Source organism: Vicia villosa, linkage group LG3, assembly GCF_029867415.1.
Source record: "Vicia villosa cultivar HV-30 ecotype Madison, WI linkage group LG3, Vvil1.0, whole genome shotgun sequence".
In the NCBI taxonomy this organism is placed as follows: Eukaryota; Viridiplantae; Streptophyta; class Magnoliopsida; order Fabales; family Fabaceae; genus Vicia; species Vicia villosa.
Window position 1 is genome coordinate 10104263 of NC_081182.1, and position 23834 is coordinate 10128096.

At 34.0% G+C, this 23834-nt stretch overlaps 3 protein-coding genes across 3 annotated transcripts; 1 reads left to right on the forward strand and 2 right to left on the reverse strand.

The window, feature by feature from the left end:
- Positions 1 to 7976: 7976 nt before the first annotated feature.
- Positions 7977 to 9124, forward strand: LOC131654881 (uncharacterized). Its single transcript, XM_058924804.1, has one exon. It carries the CDS (start codon positions 8287 to 8289, stop codon positions 8833 to 8835), a length of 549 nt encoding a protein of 182 aa, XP_058780787.1. The 5' UTR covers positions 7977 to 8286; the 3' UTR covers positions 8836 to 9124.
- Positions 9125 to 12881: 3757 nt separating this feature from the next.
- On the reverse strand, positions 12882 to 16798 carry LOC131654882 (F-box/FBD/LRR-repeat protein At1g13570-like). Its single transcript, XM_058924805.1, has 4 exons — positions 16687 to 16798; positions 15441 to 16263; positions 15097 to 15258; positions 12882 to 15022 (listed from the first exon to the last, which is right to left on the reverse strand). Exons 1-4 carry the CDS (start codon positions 16791 to 16793, stop codon positions 14717 to 14719), a joined length of 1398 nt encoding a protein of 465 aa, XP_058780788.1. The 5' UTR covers positions 16794 to 16798; the 3' UTR covers positions 12882 to 14716.
- A 4285-nt stretch (positions 16799 to 21083) lies between these two features.
- On the reverse strand, positions 21084 to 23834 carry LOC131660264 (uncharacterized). The gene is made up of 2 exons (XM_058929473.1): positions 23644 to 23834; positions 21084 to 23460 (listed from the first exon to the last, which is right to left on the reverse strand). The coding sequence occupies exon 2, from the start codon at positions 23356 to 23358 to the stop codon at positions 21388 to 21390; it is 1971 nt and encodes a 656-aa protein (XP_058785456.1). The 5' UTR covers positions 23359 to 23460; positions 23644 to 23834; the 3' UTR covers positions 21084 to 21387.

Sequence of the window (23834 nt, forward strand, 5' to 3'; positions counted from 1 at the left end):
ACATAAAAATATAATTATATATTGATTAAAAATTTTAATTATAATTATTTTAACTTTGATCAATCTCTTTTTTTTTAATGTATTAGGTTTTTATCATAGCATTTTTTAATTTATTAATTTTTTAAATATTTTTTATGTTTATTAATATTAATGTAAAAAAAATGGACTTTTCAAGATTAAGAGGCCCTTCAAAATTTGTAGCTTTGTACAATAGAGTCTGCTGCTCCTACATAGGGTCGAGCCTGATATATATATTTTCCTGCAGAACACTTTTGATTACTTCCCAGAAGAAAATTTCGGCGAAGTCACACATGAGTTTGTAAGTATTTGCTTTAGGGAATTGAGTCGTGCAAGTGGTGCAAGCTCAAGATAGAATATGTCTTGCTTATCCCTCATTCGGGAGTCATATTTATAGCTGCTGGAGCAATAATTACCCGTGTTAATGGAGGAACCTTGGATTCCTTTCATTATGAGTGACAGTAGTAACCTCTGTCGTCCGCTATTAAAAGTTGTAACCCCCGTAACGGCGAGGACTCTTCGCATGTAGGTAACCTTCACGGCCGACCGTGGTAGACGACTCCGACCTTACTTGAGGAAACATGTGTCGAGTTGCAGAGTCTGTCTTCGCCGAGCTGAAGATCTTTGTTGAGCCAAGCTGATGGCTCTTAAGGTTAATTCCTATTCTTATCCACCTTATTCTAAACCTACCTTCTCCCTCTAATGTCGGCTTTCCTGTTCGGCCTAGAGAGAGAGAGCATCTAGTGAGAATGAGTAATTTATATGAGAATGTGAGAATAAATCTGAACCATTGGATTTTAAAATAAATGGTGGAGATTAAGTGTGAATCTTTTTTTCTCTCTCCTCCATTATTAAAATAAATATTGAGGAAAGAGAAAAAAATTGACACTTAATATCCACCATTTATTTTAAAATCTAATGGTTCAGATTCATTCTCATATTCTCACATAAAAATGTCATTCTAATATGATACGTCCTATATATGTGGCTTCATCAAGACCATTTATCAAATCTAATGGTTAATATTTAATCGTCCTACCTATTACTTTAAAAGCTCTCTGATATATATAGGAGAGCTTTTAAAATAATAGGTAGGACGATTAAATATTAACCATTAGATTTGATAAATGGTCTTGATTAGGGGTGGAAATAGGCTGGGCCGAGCTAGGCTTTGCCAAGCCTAGGCTTGGCCTGTCAAAAAAATCGAAGCCTAAGCCCGGCCTGTGGCCTGTCATAGGCTTATTTTTAGGCCTGAGCCTGGCCTTTTCGAAAGCCTGGTTAGCCTGTTAGCCTACATAAAAGCCTATTTGTTTTGACATACTAACTAAAATATTGTTTGAATAGACTAACTAACTAAAATACCAAGAGACCAAAAATTTATTTACATTGACTTATTTTAACTTACCTATTAGCATAAGTTATGGCAGACTATCTGTTTAAGATAACTTATGAAAACAATGTTTATTAGGTATTTTCATCTTATTTTCACAAGTTCTTTAAGATAACCAAGTTTTATTTATGTATTTTAATTCAAACTACAAAACATAACATACTGATAATAAAAAAATTATTCATATTTATTTAAATAGGCCGGCCTGATAGGCCTAAAAGGCTTTTTTTTGGGCCTGCGGCCTAGCCTTTTTAACTAAATAGGCTTATAAAAAAGCCTAGGCCTTTTCTATTTATAAAAAATGTGTGGCCTGGCCTGAGCCTTTATAGGCCAGCCTGTAAGCCCCTGTTATCGGCCTGGTCTATTTCCACCCCTATTCTTGATGAAGCCACATGTAAGCATAACCATAAATATTAATCAAGACCGTTTATCAAATCCAATGGTTAGCGTTTAATCCTTCTACCTCTTATTTTAAAAATATTTTACACATCCCATTAAATTTTAAAAATAATATGTAGAAGAGTAAAACGCTAGCCATTGAATTTGATAAATAGTCTTGATTAATATTTATGGTATATGCTTACATGTGACTTCATCAAGACCATTTATCAAATCTAATGGTTAATATTTAATCGTCATATCTATTATTTTTAAAACTTTCCTATTTTATATATATATATATATATATATATATATATATATATATGTGTGTGTGTGTGTGTGTGGAATGATTAGGCCGAACAAACAAGTCGACATTAGAAGGAGAATGTAGGTTTAGAATAAGATGGATAAGAATAGGGATTAACCTTAAGAGCCATCAGCTCGGCTCGACAAAAATCTTCAGTTCGGCGAAGATAGACTTTGCAACTCGACAGACGTTTCCTCAAGTAAGGTCAGAGCCATCTACCATGGTCGGTCGCGACGGTTATCTACATGCGAAGAGTCTTCGCCGTTACGGGGGTTACAAATTTTAATAGTAGACAACAGAGGTTACTAGTTGTCACTCATACTGAAATGTCATTTCTTCTTTCCCAAAACAGATTAAAACTTCACCCCCAAACACAAGTAGCTATTGACATCCTCATATCTCTATGGTGGTTTTAGTTTGGTCGGTTTCTTGAGTTGTGGCATCGCTGTCAAGCACTTGAAGTCATGTCATTAGAAGTCTTGAAGTATAACAGAGATTGTTGAAGATAGTGATCACATTGCTAAAAAATGATTGAAAATAATGGAAGAAAATAAAATTAGACAAGTTGAGGAAATAGAGCATGCCGTCATTGAGATATTCTTACTTCAAGAGTAAGTTATCAAGACTTACTTCTCTTAATGTTAAGAGGAAAATAATGTTAAGGGGAAATAGCAGATAAAAAAATGAAATACAAAGCATAATTCTCACTATGATTCTCATCCCTCACCTGTAGGGGTGGCAAAACGGGCCGCCCGCCCGCCGTCCGTCCTGTCTTAAGCCCGCCAAAAAATGAGCGGGGCGGTCATGCCTGCCAAGTGAAATGGGCATAAAAATCATGTTGGTTGGCGGGCGGCGGGCTTGCCCGCCTATTTTTATTTTTATTTATTTTTCATTTTTTAAAAGAATAATAGTTTTTTTACCTTTTAATTAAATTTTTCACTTATTTTTAAAACAATTTTTTATAAAAGCAACTTTTTAACAAATTTTACTTAAAAAAATATTACATATATTTACAAATAAATATACAAAATAAATCATAAAGAATTGGAATTACTAGAATTAACTAAAAAAGAGGGAATTTTAGAGGAGAGACGGGCTTTGGCGGACGACGGACATTGACGGGGCGAGCTATGGTGGGCGGCGGGTTTTGGCGGGACAGACTTTGACGAGCGGCGGACCTAAAATTCTAACCCAACCCGCTATTTTTTGAAGGGTACGCGGGCCGACACGACGGTCCACGACCATTTTGCCACCCCTACTCACATGCATGAATATTAACTTAATTAAAAATTAAAAATTAAAAATTACATATAGATTTTTTACTAATGACTTAATTTTTTTATGTAAACACTCTCATTACACGTGATAAGTGTCGTTATTGTTATGTCATGTGTACCTAAAACGCTGTTTAAGAGAAATAAAAAGGTGAATTATTATTCACCAAACTCAAAAAGTTGGATAAGGTTATCCTTAGTGTAAAATGTCTTAAAAACAAACAAATGTACTATTTAATAAATAATAAATATATAAAAATTAAATAGTATTTATATGATTTGCTGAAAGTATATTATCCATGTTTTTGCGATGGGTAATGAAGTTGTCCTCAAATAAAAATTCGCTTTCACCTAGAGCAACACGAGTTGCATCTCTAATTTTGTTTTACTCAACCTTGTTTTCCCTTACTTTTCCCACGTCCAAACAAAACTTATGCAATTCACGTCTATGAACAAACCCAAGCTAGTATAGTAAAACTTAACCAATAAGCTGACTCATCTTATTGGTCCATACAAAACGCAGAATCTTCCAACATCAAGAGTCTTGAAAGCCATTGGTGGAAAAAAAATGGGAAGCCCCAAGTTATTCCCTGCACATGAGGTCACGCGGTAGTCAACATAGCCATGGTCTATGCGCCTTGCGACAGTAGAAGAAAAAGGGCTCTTTGGGAGAATCTAGCAACAAGAATAGAAAGTAAGAAGGAAGAGAATTTATGCTTAATGGGCGATTTTAACGCAATCAGGGACGTCACTGAAAGAAAAGGAGGTAGCGAAGCGGTTAGAATGGACGAGATAGAAGCGTTTGACAATTTTATAATAGAGACAGAGCTGATAGATCTTCCACTACATGGCAGAAGGTTTACTTGGTCTAGACCCGGGGGCTCGGTGATGAGCCGTCTGGACAGATTCCTCATGTCAGATAAATGGTTGAGAAGCTGGCCGAAGTGTAAGCAGTGGTGTCTGGATAAGGAACTATCTGATCACTGCCCGATCATGCTTTGCGAATCATCTCAAGATTGGGGACCAAAACCTTTCCGTATGTTAAAATGTTGGAAGGAGATGCAAGGGTACCATAACTTTGTGGTCGAAAGGTGGCATGACATCAAGGTGGAAGGAAGGGGAAAGTATGTGTTGAAAGAGAAGCTCAAAAGGATAAAGGTAAGTCTCAAAGAATGGCACAAGAACCATACCCAGAATATGGATGGAAGAATCTTGGAGGCAAAGGAAAAGTTAAATCAACTAGAGACTCGGGCTGAAAACTTTGCCTTATCGGAGGGAGAGCTGTTACTTAAAAGAGATACTGCATCAAAATTATATGATCTATCAAGACTAAATTGTAACATTCAGTGGCAAAAAGCTAGGTTAAGATGGTTAAAGGACGGGGATGCAAACACAAAGTTTTTCCATAGGTGCATAAACAAAAGAAGAAGGGATAATGAAATTCTGAGTTTGGTCAGAGATGGAAGAAGGATATCGGAGGTGGAAGAAATAAAAAACGAGATCTTTGAGCACTTTAGGCGTCAATACACAGCTAGTGGAAGTAGGGCGGTTCCGGAGAACCTAAACTTTAAGAGAATAGGGGCAGAGCAGAATGAAGAGTTAGTTAGAGAATTTTCGGAGGCAGAAGTTCGAAGAGCGGTATGGGAGTGTGACAGTGACAAAAGTCCGGGACCAGACGGAGTGAACTTTGGATTTGTGAAGGAATTTTGGGACGAAATCAAGCAGGACTTTATGAGGGTCTTTGCTGAATTTCACGAAAACGGTAAGGTGGTGAAGGGTGCTAACAGTTCCTTTATCGTGCTGATTCCAAAGAAGAGAAACCCATTGCAAATCTCAGAGTTCAGGCCAATTTCGCTAATTGGGTGTATATACAAGGTGATTTCTAAGGTCCTTACTAACAGAATAAAAAAAGTGATTGGAATGGTTATATCAGAGCATCAGACAGCATTCATATCAGGCCGACAGATCTTGGATGGGATTTTGATTGCTAATGAATTGGTGGATGAGGCTAAAAGAAGGAAAAAAGAATTGCTAATGTTTAAAGTCGACTTCGAAAAAGCCTATGACTCGGTGGATTGGACATTTCTTGATCACGTGATGGGAAAGATGGGGTTCCATGATAAGTGGAGGAGGTGGATTGCTGAGTGCCTTAAAACCTCGTCTGTGTCAGTGCTCGTCAACGGCAGCCCGACTAAGGAAGTGAGAATGGAGCGAGGGTTAAGACAAGGAGACCCTATTTCACCATTTCTTTTCCTTATTGTTGCTGAAGGATTCAACATGCTAATGAAAAAGGCGGTGGATAGCGGCAAGTTCAGAGGATTCAAATTCGAGAAAGGAGAAGAACGATTTACTCACTTACAATACGCGGACGACACTCTAATAGTAGGGGAAAAGAGTTGGTCAAATATTCGTATAATGAAGGCAAATCTCTTACTGTTCGAAGTAATGGCTGGGCTAAAGGTGAACTTCAACAAGAGCAAAATAGTGGGAATTAACATCCATCAAAGGTGGCTTGAAGAAGCAGCTCAGATCATGAAATGTCAAGTGGGCTCTACCCCATTCAAATATCTCGGTATCCCAATTGGGGCCAATTCAAAGAGATTAGAAACATGGTACCCGGTGATAGAAGTGGTTAAAGCAAGACTGTATGGATGGAGGAATCGCTTTCTTTCATTTGGTGGCAGAGTAGTGATATTAAAATCAGTCCTTACTGCGCTTCCGGTATACTATCTCTCATTCTTCAAGGCTCCGACAGGTATTATCTCTAAACTTGAATCTATTTTTAAACAGTTTTTGTGGGGCGGGAGCGAGAATGAGAGGAAAATCAATTGGATTCAATGGGAGAAGGTATGTAGGCCTTTAGATGAAGGGGGATTGGGTGTTAGAAACCTGAAAGTTTTCAATCAAGCTCTTTTAGGTAAATGGAAATGGAGAATTAAATCGGAAAGGAACGGTATGTGGTACAATGTATTGATAAACAAATATGGTAGGCTAGATGACCTTAGTGAAGTTACGAGGAATAGAGTGTCACAGTGGTGGACTGATGTGGGTGGTACCGATATTGGTGAATGGGAAAATTCTAGTTTCTTCTCTGTTAAAGAAACGTATCGGGATATGCTCGAAAATGTCCCTAACCAAGCCAACCCCTTATGGTCTAAGGCTTGGAATAAATACATACCTTTGAAAGTCGCTAGCCTAGCATGGAGGTTGTTTCAAAATAGATTAGCGACGAAGGACAATCTGCTTAAAAGGGGAGTCATTGGGAGAGAGTCGCTCAATTGTGTCGGGGGTTGTGGGTGTGAAGAATCATTATCTCATCTGTTTTTCGAGTGTAGCTTTGCTTCAGGTCTGTGGCAGGAAGTGTGCAAATGGTTCAGGATATGTTCAGCATTTCATAGAGAAGGAACAATGCATTTCAACCAGTTCGAAGGGCTGCTTGGAGGCGGAAAGGAAATAGTGTCCAAAGTCAGTGTGGTTTGGTTCGCGTGCGTATGGAACATATGGAAAGTTAGGAATGACAAAATGTTCCGCAATAAGGAGATAGATTCTGGAAAGTTACTCGAGGATGTTAAAGAACAATCACGCAGATGGTTGTCCACAAAATATATGAACATGAAAGTGAACTTAGCCCAGTGGTATGTAAATCCCAGGGTCTGTCTAGGATGTTCAGAGTCATAACATAAACATGATAGCGGTAGGACAACCTATTTGACCTTAATGTCTTTGGGGCTGTAAGGTTGTCTCATTTCACAGGGACATAAGTCGGAGCTGCTTCGCATTCCTCTTCTTGTTAGACTACCGGAAGTTTGAAACCACGTGGCGGTGTTAGATGGTGGCTTTTGTCACTGAAGTTTCATATCTTAGGGCAGGTTGTTGAATGCGCTCGTTGCTGAGTTTGTGGCAGCACTATATCTGTTTGGAGGGAGTGGTAAGCATGGCTGGGCGTTTAGCAATTCCAGCTCATCTATGTTGGTTGTGAGTCTCGGTGTTTTGGTGTCGGCAGTGGGATACGAGTAAGGAACCAGAGTCTCTGAACCCTCATCAAATCCTGAGAAGCCTAGCTTTTGGAGCAAGTCTATTTTAGTGTTGGTGTTTTTTTAGTTATGATCTTTCAATATGTAGGTGTATTGCTGTAATTTAATATTGTTTCATGGTGATTATGGTTCTGATATCTTCACTGTGCAGTTGGTCTGTGGCTGCACACTATGCTTGATATCATACTTTTATGCTGTATGGAAATTGGCATGTCTCATGCCTTTGGTAATGGAATTATCTTTTGCTGTTTCAAAAAAAAATAAACCAAAAATTAAAACATGGACCCCACTTCAACAACGACGTGTTTGGCTACGATTTCCGCCAACTCTTCTGACTCACACACACACATTTTCAAGAAACTCAATGAACCCATCAACGGTCATTTTCTCCTCAACGGCTATTTTAATAAACCAAATCCAACGGCTCTCATCAATATGGCGGTTGTTCAACTATTGAACTCCACAAGAAAGGTAACCGACCAAACCGGTTGTCGGTAAACCCCTAGAGAGTATCTACTATCTCGTGATTATATTAAAAGGTGTTCGACAGTAGCATGCTTGAACATAAAGGAATACCCTTCTCTTTAAAAAGCAGGGTCCCTTCCACCATAATCTTCACGTTCTAACTTCTAACTTTTTTCTTCCCCTCTCATCTAATTCTTATCATACCAACTTTTCTTTTCTTTTCTAATTTCATATCTAACTATTATACTTATATTTTCTTATCATAGTTTTTATGTATATGTTTTATTTTTCTTCTATCTAACTAATATTTATATAAACCAATTTCCAGGCCACTGATCTGTTTATTTTTTAAAGATCACCACCGCCAATAGCCTGTTTTAATTTTGCTTTTTTTTTTTTCTTTCAATTTCATTCTCAATGGAACAATCCATTGCTACAACAAATAAGCAAATGAAAATCAAAACTCCAAAGAAAAACAAACGAGGTGGTGGCAATAGTAATTTCATTTCTAACACCTATGCAGGTCTTTTGAATCTTCCTCAACAGCAACAACAGCAACCACCGCTGTTACCTCTTCCACATGTTTCTACCATTCTTCATCACAAACCTTTGCTTCCACGAAGCCTTAACACGCAAACCTTGTCTCCGTCACCTAAGAAATCGAAATCAAAAAAGAAAGAACAATCAAAGAAGAGATCGGGAACTGTACCGGAGATTCTTATGGTTAATCCATGGGGACCTGACCCGAAAGATCTACCTAAAAATCTACCTGTTGTTATTGGAGTTGGAAACATGGACGTTTTTTCAGAGTCGGTTTTCAATCTGGCTCCACCACCTAGTAGCTTGCCGTTGCCGAAGTTTTTTATGAGATCGAAACTCGGCTGCAACACAGAAGCTGCTGTGGCGGGTGGTTTTGTTGACGACGGTGCAACCAACAATCTCCGGCGTCTTCTACGTCTCCGGTGAAGTTGTCCGCTTCTTTTCGTGACATGTTTTATTAGTTCTAATTGTTATTATTATGTAAATAAAATAATCGGCGAAGGTAACTTTGCTGATTTTGTTTTGAATTGTTTTTGTCTTTCTGTTGTTATTGTTAGTTGAGTCTACGTGACCGCCTATGTTGTTTTTGAATTAGGGGTGCACAAAAATGATGAGTGCTTGTTGATTATGCACCATCACTAGATCCATAAGTAGTAGAATTAGAACTATGTGTAATTTCTTCTTATTTTATAATAAACTTGTTTTTTCCGTTTTATCACCATTGGTTAAGGGTTCAGGGATCCTTTATGACATCAAAAGGTTCTAAACCTCTCTCGATTGCGGGGTTAGAATTATGTGTAATTTCTTATTATTTTATAATAAACTTTGATTGCATAAGCAGTAGAACTATGTGTAATTTCTTTAAGAGTAAATTTTAATTTCATAAATACGGTAGTAATTATGTGTAATTTCTCATTTTATAAAAATGATGGTAAGATATTGCAAATGAAAAATAAATAGTGATTATGCTAAGTTTCTTAATTTATAAAAATGATGATGGTAAAATATTCCAAATGGAAAGATTGAATAAGAAATGGCTTTAAAATATGTGTGTCGCTAAACATTTTTAAAATAGAAAATATTTTATAGAAATTTTAATATTTTAATTTTCAAGACATTAAATACGCAAATTATCAACATAAAGTTACTAATTTAAAATTTTAACCATTACCCTAAAGATACGTTAATATTTCCCATGTTTCTATAACATCCCCAATAGAAGAATAAATTTTGATTGCTAATGGAACAACAAATTTTAATTGTTTGTCTTATATTTGGACGTAAATTGCGCAATCTCTAAATAATTTAGAAGTAATTAAATTGTGCAATCTTTAAATAATTTAAAAGTAATTGTAAATAAACAATTTATATTTAACTCTTAGTATTATTTAAGACTCTTGAGCAATTTATAAGTAATTGTAAATAAATAATTTATATTTGACTCTATCAATTTATAATTGCTCCAGGTTCTTCTGAGTTTTCAAAAGATGAGTTTTAGTTTTTGATCCTTCAGACCCTAAGTTTTTATAGGTTGACTTGATATTCAGATGTTGACCTGATCTGAGTTTGAGATCTTCATGTTTTGATCCTTGACCTGGTTCGCAACCTGAGTCATCAGGTTCTGATCCATCATAGGTTGACAATTCTATAGACTCCGGTGTTCAGAAGTTGACCTCTTCAGAGGCTGATTATTCAGAGTCTTATCTTTCGAATCTGCAACTTAAGGCTTCTCTTTCGATGTTCAAAGTAGTATCAAAGTTTTTTGCGCCGTTGTCGATGACCAATTACGTCAAATATCGTAACCCTATTGTTACACCGTCTAGATTAAGGCACCCTTTCCGATCAATGCGAAGAACTCGCAATACCTGAGCTTTAGGAGATCCAATAGCCGAACCAAAAAGATACGCATGTGCACGACTTTTGCTCCAAAGAATCAAGAGAGCAATGGCTGAAGAACATGATCGTAAACCACTTAAGGATTTTGCCTTACCTTCTAATGCAGACATCATATACTTAACATCATTATCATCTTTAACTCGCAGCCACATACGCTGCATGATACTACTGTCATTGGCAATTGAGAGGTACGAAATAAGCCTATCGATTCTTCTAATTCTTTATCCATCATAAATCCCTCTGTCTAACCAACTTTTCAAACTCCTTTAAGGATACCGAAACTTTGGATGTTCAAAAATGCATTTTCATAAGAGGTTTTGTTACCAAATAACATACATGGCCGTCTCTTTTAACAATCATAATAGAGATAGTGAAGAAAAGAAAACAAGATTATGGAAAGAGGTGAAATTGAAATGATATGAGACACCTTTATTTGTACTAAAAAAACACAACAGACACATTGGTGCCAATTGAATTGACACCGCCTTTAAAAAAATACACACAGACGTCAATTGAGTTGAAAACACCTAATGTAGGTGCCAATTCAATTGGCGCCTCCTCTTTAAATTTAGGCGCATGCGTCAATTCATTTGACACCAGTACTTCGTTGCTTTTATTATTTTGAAAATGGAGTTTATTGAAAAAAAAATTGAAATGTGAATTATCTTGAAATCTTTTTGAAAAACGGGTAATATGAGTAAAAAATTATTAAACCCCATTTAACGTTGTTTGATTCGTTGTTTGCTTTTTTATTTTATTCAAATTTGATTGAATTAAAATGGTGTACAAACCAGGCCTGCCACTTGTCAAGTTAATCTATAATATAAGAAAATTTTATATTCCAGAAAAGACAATATTGTCCTGCTGCTTTGATGCGCTTCCACGTGGATGTCTTAAATGAATTCCAATCATTTCTCTTTCTTCCTAATAAAGTAATTATCTTTTTCTGTTTTTGAAAAGTTTATACTACAACTTAATTAATTTATATAATATACCAGGGTCGGCCCAATCAAGCAGAAAGTTCTGTTCTAATTTATAAAATGAGCCCAAATCTTTTAAAAAAAATACAATTATAATAAATAAAAATGACACAAATAAAATATAATTATGTATTGATAAAAAAAAATTAATTATAATTATTTGGACTTTGATAAATCTCATTTTTTGATTGTATTAAATTTTTATTGTAACATTTTTTTGATTTATTAAATTTTTTTATATCAATTTATATATTTATTAATATTAATGCAAAAAAATTGAATTTTTCAAAAATTTGGGGAGCCTCTTGCTCCTGCACAGGGTCGGGCCTGAATATAATACATTTGTTAACACTTTTATAATATTTGCTTTCAATAGATTTTTACTATTGATACTATACAATAGATTTCAATAGGTGTATATTACTCTAATAGACTTTTTTTAAACTGTTATTTTTGTATATGAGAGAAAAATGTCTTTTGATTCAATTTTTTTTAAACGATACCTAAACAAAATAAATATTTGTATAAGAAAAAAATTATTATTATTCTAAATATTTTTATACACGAAAAATGATATTTATGATTCAAATATTTTTTATTCAAAAATGGTATACGAAAAAAAATCTTTTAACTGTATCGTTTATAATTTCATTCCAACAAAAAAATGTTACATAACATCTTTAAATAAAAATATTAAATATTAACGAGAATATGAAGTTAAAGATCAAAATATTGAATATTGACGGGAACATGAAGTTACTAATCAAAATATTTAATATTAACGGGAACATGAAGTTATTGATCAATATAGAAGAACATGAAGTTACTGATCAAAATATTGAACATTTTATTCACGGTTAACCAGACATTTTTCTATTAAAAATATACATCTAAAACAAATGCGTGTCCCGTACCAGAACATGTGCATTAAAATATTTTTTATTAATTATACATTCAATTATTATTTTTTTGTGACCATATATTTTTCTATTAAAATATATACATGTGAAACAAATGCGCGTCCCGTACCAAAACTCACACATCAATTATTTTTATTAATTATACATTCAGTTCTTATTTTTTCACGGATACCAAACATTTTTCAATTAAAAAATATACATCTCAAACAAATACTTCATCTTTCTCTCTTCTCACTAGGGATGATCAAAACCAAACCAACCCAATAGAAAACCGCAAACCAAACCAAACCAAACCGAAACGCAAAAAACCGCATTTGGTTCGGATTAGTTTGGGTCAGTTTTTACAAAATCGCACGGTTTGGTTCGGTTTGCGGTTTGTATTTTGTAAACCGAACCAAACCGAATCAAACCGCACTATGTTACAACCTAAATTTTACTAACTCACATCCAACCCAAACTTAAACTTATTATACATTAGCATTATGATTACGAATAATTTTCTCATCCTTACACATATAATTTCAGTCCCGATCTTCTAAAATCTCTAATAACATTATCGCACCTTCTTTGCCACATACATCTTCCCTCTTCTTCTATAATCTCTACTCTCTTATATTCGTTCTTTTTCACCTTCTCCTTTTTATGTAAATGTTCCGTATTTCTGTTTCGTTTTTATCACATATCTTCTTCTCTAATCTCTCAACACTTTTTTTCTTTTTCACTTTCACTAATCTTTCGTCTCTTCTATTTTTTTGTTTCGCTATAATAATTTTTATATTGTTTTATGCTATTATTTTATGTTTAATATTCCACTTTTGTCTAATTTAATTTTTACATATTAAATGGAAAATTGTTGTCAAAATATGACGAGTTTTGTTGTTATTTGATAGTGTATGAATGTATAAATACAAAATTATGTTATCATCTATATGTGTATGTATGGCTCAATAAAATATTTGTAAAAAACCGAACCAACCGAACCAAACCAAACCACACTATTTTTTCTCTTGCGGTTCGGATATTTTTTTCGTCAAAACCGCCCAAACCGCACCGCGAGCACCCCTACTTCTCACTGCGTAAAGAAACTGCCGTCTGTCTGCCACGAATTCTGGCGAGGCGGCCGTGAACCAGAAAGCAACATACCATCCCCCTCATTTTTAATTCCTGGTTATGAATATCACCCCCAAATCCACTCAAACTTCAACAGTACAATTTAATTTCAGTTAGAACCAGAAAACCCTAAGCACTAAAACTCAAATTAAACAGCAAACATGCAAGATTTAGAGCATTTATAGTTGCGCATGCCAACTCCTTCTAATGGTCTTCTGTAATAAAAAATAATTTTCATTACATCAGTTTTTAAAACTTGATTTTGTTTAACAGTGAAAAATTAATTTTCACTAAATTAATTTTAAAAACTTTATTTTAATTTGTTTAAAAGTGAAGTTGAAAAGAAATTGATTTATGTTTGAACAAGTCCACACAAATTAAATTGCTATATTTAGTCATAAAAATCACTTTATTTATAAATTAGAATCATTTCTTTTCAAAACCACTCAAACTTTTGACCATCCAAATATTTCTCCCAAAACTCTTACACTATGTTTGGTACGTGTGATTTATCGACGAGAGAGATAGAGGCGAGAGAAAGAGGATAGAAATGGGACAGTTCACTTGTTTGGTGCATGCAAGAAACAGAGAAGAGAGAGCAAATAACAGTGGGTCCCACACTTTTATTCTTCTGCGCAAAACAGCGAAGAAAGGGCAAGAGATTATATGAATTTTATATAATTCCATTTCTGCCCTTGTTACCAAAATAACAACCAATCTATGAAATTAAATGCACTAGTGTATTAACCTATCTTCAACTGACGTACAGAGAAGGCTTATATTTGAGTAAATGAAAATTATGGTATGTTAGGAGACTAACAATTAATTAATTTAATTAAAATAAATCATTATATTTTCTTAATAATTATTTATTTAATTAATTATTAATTATCTAAATTAATATAACAAAAAAAAATTTAATTTAATTTTTAATACATACTTTTCAAATCAAGGATATTTTGGTACTTTCATATTTAATCAACATTTCTCTCTCTCCTATTTCTTTTATCTTCCTCTTATAACAAACAATACTTCAAATCCATTCAACTTCTTACATATTTCTCTCTTCTCTCATTCTCTCTCACATATTTCTCTCTTCACAACTTCTCTTTACAACCAAACATACCATTAGTGTGGTTTTCTCTCATTGTAATCTTTCTATCAGCCAACAAACAACCAAAATAGAAAGTTAACAAGTCTCCCAATTCACAAAATACTACAAACAATGGCCACACAATACCAAATACACTGGAAAAAAAAACAATGGTCCATTGTGCAACCAGTACCATTTGACTATATAAGTAAACGTTCACTACATCAAACAATAAATCAACTGTCACAACATCCCCAAATACTCATTCCTCTATCATTAGTTGTGCTTGCCTATAACTATAAGTACAACTAATTACCACAATTAAGGAGCTTAACATGTGCTCTTGGGGATGCTCGTTCCATCCCTAACAAGTCTTGTGAAATTCTATACAAAATTCTATGCAACTCAAGTGCGTCTAATTTTATAATATCAAAATTAAAAGTAAGAGTCTTCAACAAAGGAGAATTTGCAAGTATGAACTGTATCAAACTCATTGCATGCTGAGATTTAGTTCTAACAGAGATATCCACTATCTGAAGTTTAAGGCAACAACTACGGCATTCTAACTCTTCTGAATGATCTAACACTCGTGTGGCTTCAAAAAAGTTATAACTCTGAAGTATAAAAATTAAAGAGTCAAAATATGACAATAAGAAACAATCTAAGAAGCATAGGTGTTAATGTTTACCTGAATAACAAGTTTAACCAAGCTAGGAGCACTTTTGAGTACTCTAACAATATGCAAAAGTTCTCCTGTTTCATTCAAATCCTTGACACCCAATTTCAGATACTTTAAAGAGTTGAATGAGCATGCTAGACACGTGGGAGGAATGATATCTGCATATGGGTTCTATGCATACAAAACAAAAAATCTATGAGATTATTTGTACAACGCTTAGAAGTAGCATTAACACAACTTTCATTATAAATATTGGATAGACCGTCAATCAAATTATATACAATAAAAGAGTAAGATAACATTTTCTAAACTGAACAGTAATGAAAATATTACAACTAGTGATGTTTTCTAACCTTATTACATCCGACCAGCTTAACTTTTGGCAAACTTTTGAACAAACTACTTAAGCCGACGTGCTTAGCTTCAAAGGTAAAATCAATCAGATTGTCTGCTTTCTTGAGACAAATTGACTTCACATCATAAAGTAGGTCTATAAATAAGACTTTGAGAGTATGAGAAGAAATATGAAGATATTGAAAACCTTCACATAATTCAATGCAGAGCTTTTCAAGAAATGGACAACCAGACACAAGACTCTCAAGTGCATCGGAGTTGAATCTAGCCAAATATAAGTGAAGTTCAAGCAATCTTTTAAAGCCGCAAAAATGAGGTGGAATTAACAAGTGAAATCCGCCAAATTTAAAGTAGGTCAATTCCTTACAAGAGAAGACAATATATGGCATTTCATGAACTGATTCCCAGCGGTCCACAAGATCGAGATATTTAATGTCCCTCGACAAAAAGGGAATCCACATATTGAGGTTTTCCAGTGTGATCTCAAAATTAGACTTGAAATCATAGTGAAAGTCATATGATATGGAAAGAGTAAACTTGTGTATCGGCCCATTGCGGAGCATAAGAACATCCGTGATGATTTTAGAGACTACAGAGGCATGGTCAGAGCCTTCAAGATAGGTATACCTTTCAAAAAATTTGTTATCAAAACAAAGTTCCGGAGCTGAAGTCCACATATACCTCCACTTTCTTGACAAAATACTAGTTCTAACTTGGTCTCGGATTTTCAAGTTTCCTAGGATGCCATCAATGACATTAGCTGGTAAGTCACTGATTCTGTCACTTTGATTGGCCTTCTTGTTGAGCAAAGTCATTACATAACTACAAATTCAAAATGAAGTATAAATATTATAATAATTTTTTAACTAATATTTTTTAAATTGTTTTTTATCAAATAGTCTAATGACCGGAATGAAGCACTAGAATGTCGCGGGTTCGAACCCGCACCCATGCATCTGATGCCCATGACTCTATAGCTACCAAATGAGCTGCCTTAAAAACTAAAAAGAGAATAAATTTGCATCCGATTTCAAAATATTTGGAATCACATCATACTGCATAGATCTGAGAGTAATTTTCAAATATGAAAAGCTTAATAAACTAAATAACTAATGGATCTGAAAGCATGTAACCTAAGCATGAATAGTGAAGTGCCCTAATAAGAAATCACAGTTATGAATGAAAATAAAAGAATGAATGATACAATAAGTAAAGAAAAGAGTAACGATTTGGTTGAAATCTTACCGTTGAAAGCGAGACTGCGATGGATTGTCGCTACAGTGAAGGAGTGAGAGGAGCACGTTTTGATATGTGGTGTGTGTGTGTGATGATGGAGTACATGAACATCCCATTTTACCCTTTCTTGTTCTTGTATTTGGACCCTATAAATTAATAATACTACTATACTAGTATTAATCACAATTTTTGTCCCTTTATTTTACATTTTTTTTAATTTTGATTTTCCTATTTTAAAATTCAAAATTTTAGTTTGTTTTTGAATTTTAGTCCTCAATCTCATTTAAATATATGATTTTACATGACATGTCAGTTTGATGATGTGGCGAGATCTCAGTGACAAAAATAATTTCCACATTCTTTATAATTATATTATATTTAATTCATTTATAAAAATATTAAATTAAAATAATTTAAAAAATTAAATTAAATTATCATAATATTATAATTCTAAAATGGTTATCTTGGCTATATTTGGTAAGAAATATTTTCGAGCTTATAGCTTATATCTTATGTCTTATAACTTATAAGTTCATATGATAATTTAGATCTGTTTGATAACGGTCTTTTCATCACGAACTTATAACTTATTTTACTAGCTTATAGCTTATTTTTCAGACGTTATTTCAAATAGCATTTTAGCTTATGTCTTATAGCTTATTATTTTTTTTATCTTTATTATTTTAATTAAAATTTATCTTTAACCCTTATAATTTATTTTGATTTAAAATAAAATAATTATATATTAAATATTTTTTATGTCATTTTACATTTATAAGTTAATTGAACCGCTAATTTTATCAAACACTTCAATGAGTTTATAAGCTATCAGTCTCAACCATCCGCTCTAAGTTATAAGTCATCCGTCATCATCCATCAATTATAAGTTATAAGCTATCAGCTAGCTTATAAGTCTACCGATATTTTTACCAAACAGACCCCTTGTCTCAAATATGAAATACATTCAACTCAAAAAGAATGAAATTTAGCTCTATTTGATTCAATTTAGAGCTTATTTGTCGTTGATACTAATAATAATAATTTGAAATAAGATGTAAATCAATTTCAATTTAGAATTCATGATGTTTAACACTCAAATTCAAACATATAAAAAAATCTAAAAGGAAAAGGGAAAAAATAATCAACGAGGTTTTTAAGAAAAAGATTGTATTCATGTGTACCTCAATTTTGACCTTCTCATATACTCATATCATTAGGATCAATTTCTTTAAGTTTTATCGGTTCAGTTCATATTATTAGGTAGCAAAGAAGAGCCGAGGTCAGATATATGCAGTAGTATTATATTTGTATTAGCGATAATATTATCGTAATTCATTTTTATTAGATTATAAATTCAAAATTAATTCATTTATATATGACATTTTCATCTTATTAGATAAGTGTGTGATTTAGTTAATAGAAAATTTGTTATTATAGCATAGTTGTAAATTGTAATACATGATCTATTAAATTAGTGTATTTTTAAAAAAGCCAAAATTTATTACTTATAGAGTGAATACCGATATGTATATTTGTATTTGGATATGGAGGTCCATTTTCAGATAAAATTATCTCAAATGAGGATGTTTCAATTAATAATGGATATGGTACATATAGGAAAAATACGATTAATTTCTGACAAAAAGAGATATGACTCATACACGTGTATATATGTAATTAGATAGATGCCTAAGAAAACATACGAAAATATTATGGCTAATACAAATACTAATATGATATGTAATTAGATGCACATTTTTGGATTTCTATGGGATGTTTTTCCACCATTTAGGGTGGAAGAAGTAATCTCCAAATATTTTGGGCTTTAATTGTTAGATAAGGTATGGGTAAATTTTTCTAGATTTAATGAGTTTAAGTTGTGACTTTAATTTTGTCAAAAAAAAAAGTTGTGACTTTAATATTGGAGTGGTTCCTTAAAATATCAGTGGTATGAGTTTAATTTAAATCTTGCTTTGTTTGAAAAAAAAAAGTTGTATGAAGATGATCAAAAGAGAAAAAGACCGAAATTATGGTTCATTGTTAAATTCTATACATTTTTAATATTTAATCGTGTACTATTTATTAAAAAAATCGAATGATTAAAATAATAAATAATAATAAATTTTATTATAAACACTCAATAAGATTGATCATCTTATTTTATACATTTAAAATTTAAATTTAATACACTTAAAATCGACCTCTATAATTTTTTTTGGGCGTTTGAAGATTTAATTCCTGAGTATTTTTCTAAAATGTATATGGCATATAATTAGAAATCCTTTGGAAATTGATAGTTATATATTTTTTAAAAAATATTATGTGAAATTTTCTACTCATAAATAAAAGCATGGGAGGAATAATTTTTGCGCAACCTTATAATAAACATAGAAATAACTATTCTCAATCCTTATAATTTTCTACTCATAAACAAACGTCCCCTTTTAAAAAAGAGGGTTTCTTTTTTTAAAACTCACAAATGTACCTTTATTTTAAAATAAAAATTGCTCACCAACTACATGTACTTGAAAACCACACTTTAATTCTTAACTTTAATCCGGAGGTAGTATTTTTAATTCGCTTTGTTCCTAATTATAATTATAAGATTTCATTTTTATAGCGGTAGTGCTTTTTTATAAGAGAAAAATTATTTTATAAACAAACATTCATTGTATTAATAACTATTTATTTTTGAATTTTATAAAATTCACGTACAAACTTGATGTAAAAATCTTTTTGTAATACTGTGAAATTTTTAAAGAATCGAATAATAAGAGAAGAAAGGAGTACAATTTTAGGGACACCACGCCACCATCATAGCACCCTCAACAGCAATTGTCCAATCTTCATTTTCTGAAATGAATTTTTAACTGCATGTGGTTAAGCTTCAGGGTGCTCTCCCTATACCTTTTAATTTTATGCCTCCTTCACAGCCAACATGTTCTGTTCAAACCATAATTGTTCATATCACTTTCAACAGTCAAATGATTTATGAAGGAATAAAATATTGTAAAGCAGAAAGTAAAATTCTATGTTCTTCATCTCTTGCCATTTTCAGTAGAGTTGAGGAACTTTTCTGTTTGACAAAAGCTAGAAGCTTGTTAATGCTATACAAAGATAAAGAGAGAAAGAAAAAAAAAGGAATTTTGTGCAGAATGCTTAATCAGATTTTTAGAGATGGCATTTGAACATGTTCCTTTTGATTCCCCTAATTTTCCCCTACTTGCCTCTGTTAACTCGGTCGCAACTCCAACTAGACTAACTAATTGTTGGTCAGCTGCAACATTGTTTGGACCCTCTAATCCTAACTCAAAGCCTTTAGCCGTGTATCCCGTCTCTGTTTACATACAACCTAGAATCAATTGCAGAATGTCATCAATTGCTGCAGCATTATGATTTTTAACCTAATTCGGCTGCGCGGAAGTTGTAACATTTGAACAGTCGAGTAGTTTACAGAAGATAAAGGTTGCTTCTTCCGCAGTTGGTTTTGAGTATATCAACTATCTACCCCCAATATTACTTATCCAGAAAGTGGAAAAATTGTTACTAGATATGAACATCAGTATTGTCAGTATAGTCCATCAAGGGAAAACAAATAGATAGATAAACCATTCTTGAAAAAACCATTCTTGGCAGTAACTTCATCATTTAAGATGTTACAGGACAGACATATTAAAAAACCATTCTTGAATAAAAACCATGAGTCTAGAGACATACATAGTCAAATGAAAATGTTTAACCAAGGGACCAATTCCTACTGATAGAATACACCTCACATTTAAGCTATTTCAGAGATTGAAATTTCAAGGGGATAGAAGTTACCTGATATATACTAGTACATCAGTATTGTCAGTATAGTCCATCAAGGGAAAACAAATAGATAGATAAACCTCACAACTTCATCATTTTAGATGTTACAGGACAGACATATTAAAAAACCATTCTTGAATAAAGACCATGAGTCTAGAGACATACATAGTCAAAAGAAAATGTTCAACCAAGGGACCAATTCCTACTAAGAGAATACACCTCACATTTAAGCTATTTCAGAGATTGAAATTTCAAGGGGATCGAAGTTACCTGGTTCAAGATTTAATAATTACCACCCATCCTTGTATCCTTGTATACTTCATGAAGGGAAGAAGGAGAAGCAGGGATCAACATGGTCTTACAAATTAAGTAGCACGAATGAATCCTTGTAATTTGCATCCATTGCTTGGAAAAGGTTATACCGTAGGTTCAGAATGAGAGTTTTTTGCGATGCTACTTGAGAAAGTGCGAGTGCACTTGGAATTGTATGTCTCGTTTATTCCAATCCAATGTCAAGGTTCATTAGTAATAAACAACAAAAAATAACTAAAAGTACTTTTTCAATCATATAAGAAATATCCCAGAGTTATGCAGGATTGAAAACTTTCAGACAAAATTATTTCATAAATATAAAGCTAAAGAAGCAAGTATATAAACTACAAAAGCATCCCTTTCGGCTGGAAACATAAATGAGACAACACGGAATTAAAGAAGCAAAACTCTCTTAAACCAAAAATGGTACATATATCCGATGCTATGATAGAATATTGGTTTTAATAATGATCATGATAATACCTAACCTAAGATTGAGTAACAACCCATATTCTGTTTAAGTTGCGGTAAACAAAAATCTAAAAGCACGAGGACAAAATTTCACAGATATGGGTAATGAATGATAATTCAAACATCAGTTTTCTTGTTCCTGAAATTTTCCTTCATCATGGCAAATTTTTTCTTGCACTGATTCACAGTTTTCCCAGGTACAGCAGCAGATACTCGCTCCCATCTCTGATTAGCTTCTTTTGGAAAGGTTTTTAATGCTTGAACTAGTGCCCTTTCCTGCACTGCAGACCACACGTCTGATTCAGAAACTTCTTGAGGGTCTTCCGAGCTAATGTTATTTGTAGTTGCCGTCGGTGTGGCTGTTGGAATCGGAGTTGCGGCTGGTATCGGTGTTTTTGAGGCAGTACTGTTTTCAGGTGTTGCGGCAGGTATGGATACCCCTTCCAATTCTTCTCTGGTGGTCAGTGGAGAAGCAATTGATTGTGCAGCAGGCTTCCTCTTCTCGAGAAATGTATCAAAAGCTTTGGCTGTATCTGGCTTTTGAAGGAGAACAGTTTTAGTTGCTTTCATTATTTCTTCAACAGATCTTCCAGTGCCGATATATTCTGAAACAACCTCCCACCTCCTTGAAGTTCCTTTGGGAAACTTTTGAATTCCCTTCCTCAAAAGCTCGATCTCTTCTTTAGTCCAAGGTTTCTCCTTTTTCTCCGCGTAGCCAGCAAGAGAACTAAGGTTTCCATTAGCCTTGACAGTGCCATTTTGTTGAGTACTTTTGTCATCAGCCACATCTTTCTTGCAACCATCTTCCTTGTTACTAAGTGCATCTCTTAGAGCTTCTGCCTGCTCTAATACCTCTTTTCCTTCCATTTTCTCGCACAAGCCCCTCAACCGATCCATATCAAATGACAAGCAAATCTTTTCTACGTCGTCTTCAGAGATATCTAGTACATGTTTTGACGAGACAGGTCCTGACAGATTCCGAAGGCGTGTTCGCTCCTTCCGCAAGAGTTTTTTCTCCTTCTCCCTCACTTTCTTCTGTGCCGATGCAGTTTCAGCAGCTTTTTTATCTTCCTCAGCTTTCCTTAGTCTCTCCTCTTCTGCAATTCTAGCAGCTTCTTCCTCCTCCAACTTCTTTGCCAAGTACTTGGACTCCTTTTTCCTTTTCTTCTCTGCTTTTACCTCTTCCTTTCTTCTCAATATTCTAGGATCCCTCTTATATGCATTATCAACAAGAGTTCGGATCCGTGTGTACTCTTCCTTCCTAGCTTTCTCCGACAGTTTCGCATTCTGCCTTTCCATCCATCTTCTATGATCTCGAGAATCAGCTTGCTCGAGATCAAACTCGTCAGACTGCGGAAACTCCCTCCAACTTTTAAACGAATACCAAAAATTGTAGAAACCGTCAACGTCCTTTATCGAAGTCTTATCATCACCAAGAGACGGAATCGGCTGATTAACCGACCACCGCCCATTCCTCATAAAAGCCGGACCAAACACCTTAAAAAAATCCTGTGGAGCACAATCGGTAGGAATCTCATCATCAAACTCATCAGTCGAATCATAAATCCTCCTCTTAATAGGATCAACCAAAACCTCATACGCTTCCTGAATCGCCTTAAAATGAGTCTCAATCTCCTCCTTCTTCGCCTGCTTCCCAGCTTCAGTCTCCTCAGAAAGAAGCAAAGACGCCTGCTTATCCGGATGAAACCTCAAAGCAGTTTCTCGGTAACTTTTCCGAATTTGATCCTCATTAGCAAGATACCTAAGATGACTCAACCCCAATAAAGCATAATGATCTTGCTGCTGCTTCTCACCATCACCCGATTTCTTCTTACTCTTACTACTATAAGAATCAGACGGCAAATAAGCCTGATCCTTATCATCAACCACTTTCTTAACATCAGCTTCTTTGTTTTCTTCTTCTTTCTTAACACCGCGCAGTTTAAGCGCTACAGCATGAAAAGAATGACCTGCCGGCTCAAATTTCGACACCTTCAACGGAAGAGAATTCGACGAAACAAATATAGGTTTTCCATCTATAATCTCTGGTGAGTAAGTAATAAGACGATATTTTGATTGAACAGCCATGATAGTGGCTGGCAAACAAAATATAAAGACGCAAATTTTTTAAATCCTTCAACTTAAATTCAAATAAGTGCTTCAAATTTAAGCTCGTAATCACACTCCAACCTGATACAAAAAGAAAGAGAAATTCAAATAAGATAATTTCGTGAAAACCTAGGTAGTTAATCGCGGCCAATAACGGCGGCGCAAGTGGAGTAGCCGTTGGCCGTTACAGCGATGATAGGTATCGCTGCTTTAGATGTATTTAACGAGAGTAACGATTGAGATTTTTTGTTCGAAAAAAAGTACCTGGATAGAGAAAGCTGGAGAATTACGGTAGGAGGATGAACGGTGAAGAGGAATTGAAGAATTTCAGTGCGAAGGAGTATGAAGGAGCGGCGTGGTTGAATAACAGTGGCGGCTCCAACATAAATGTTGCTTCTAGGTTAAACGAAAAGGAGAAGGTTGAAGAAATAGGGAAATAGAAAAAGAAGTGAAAG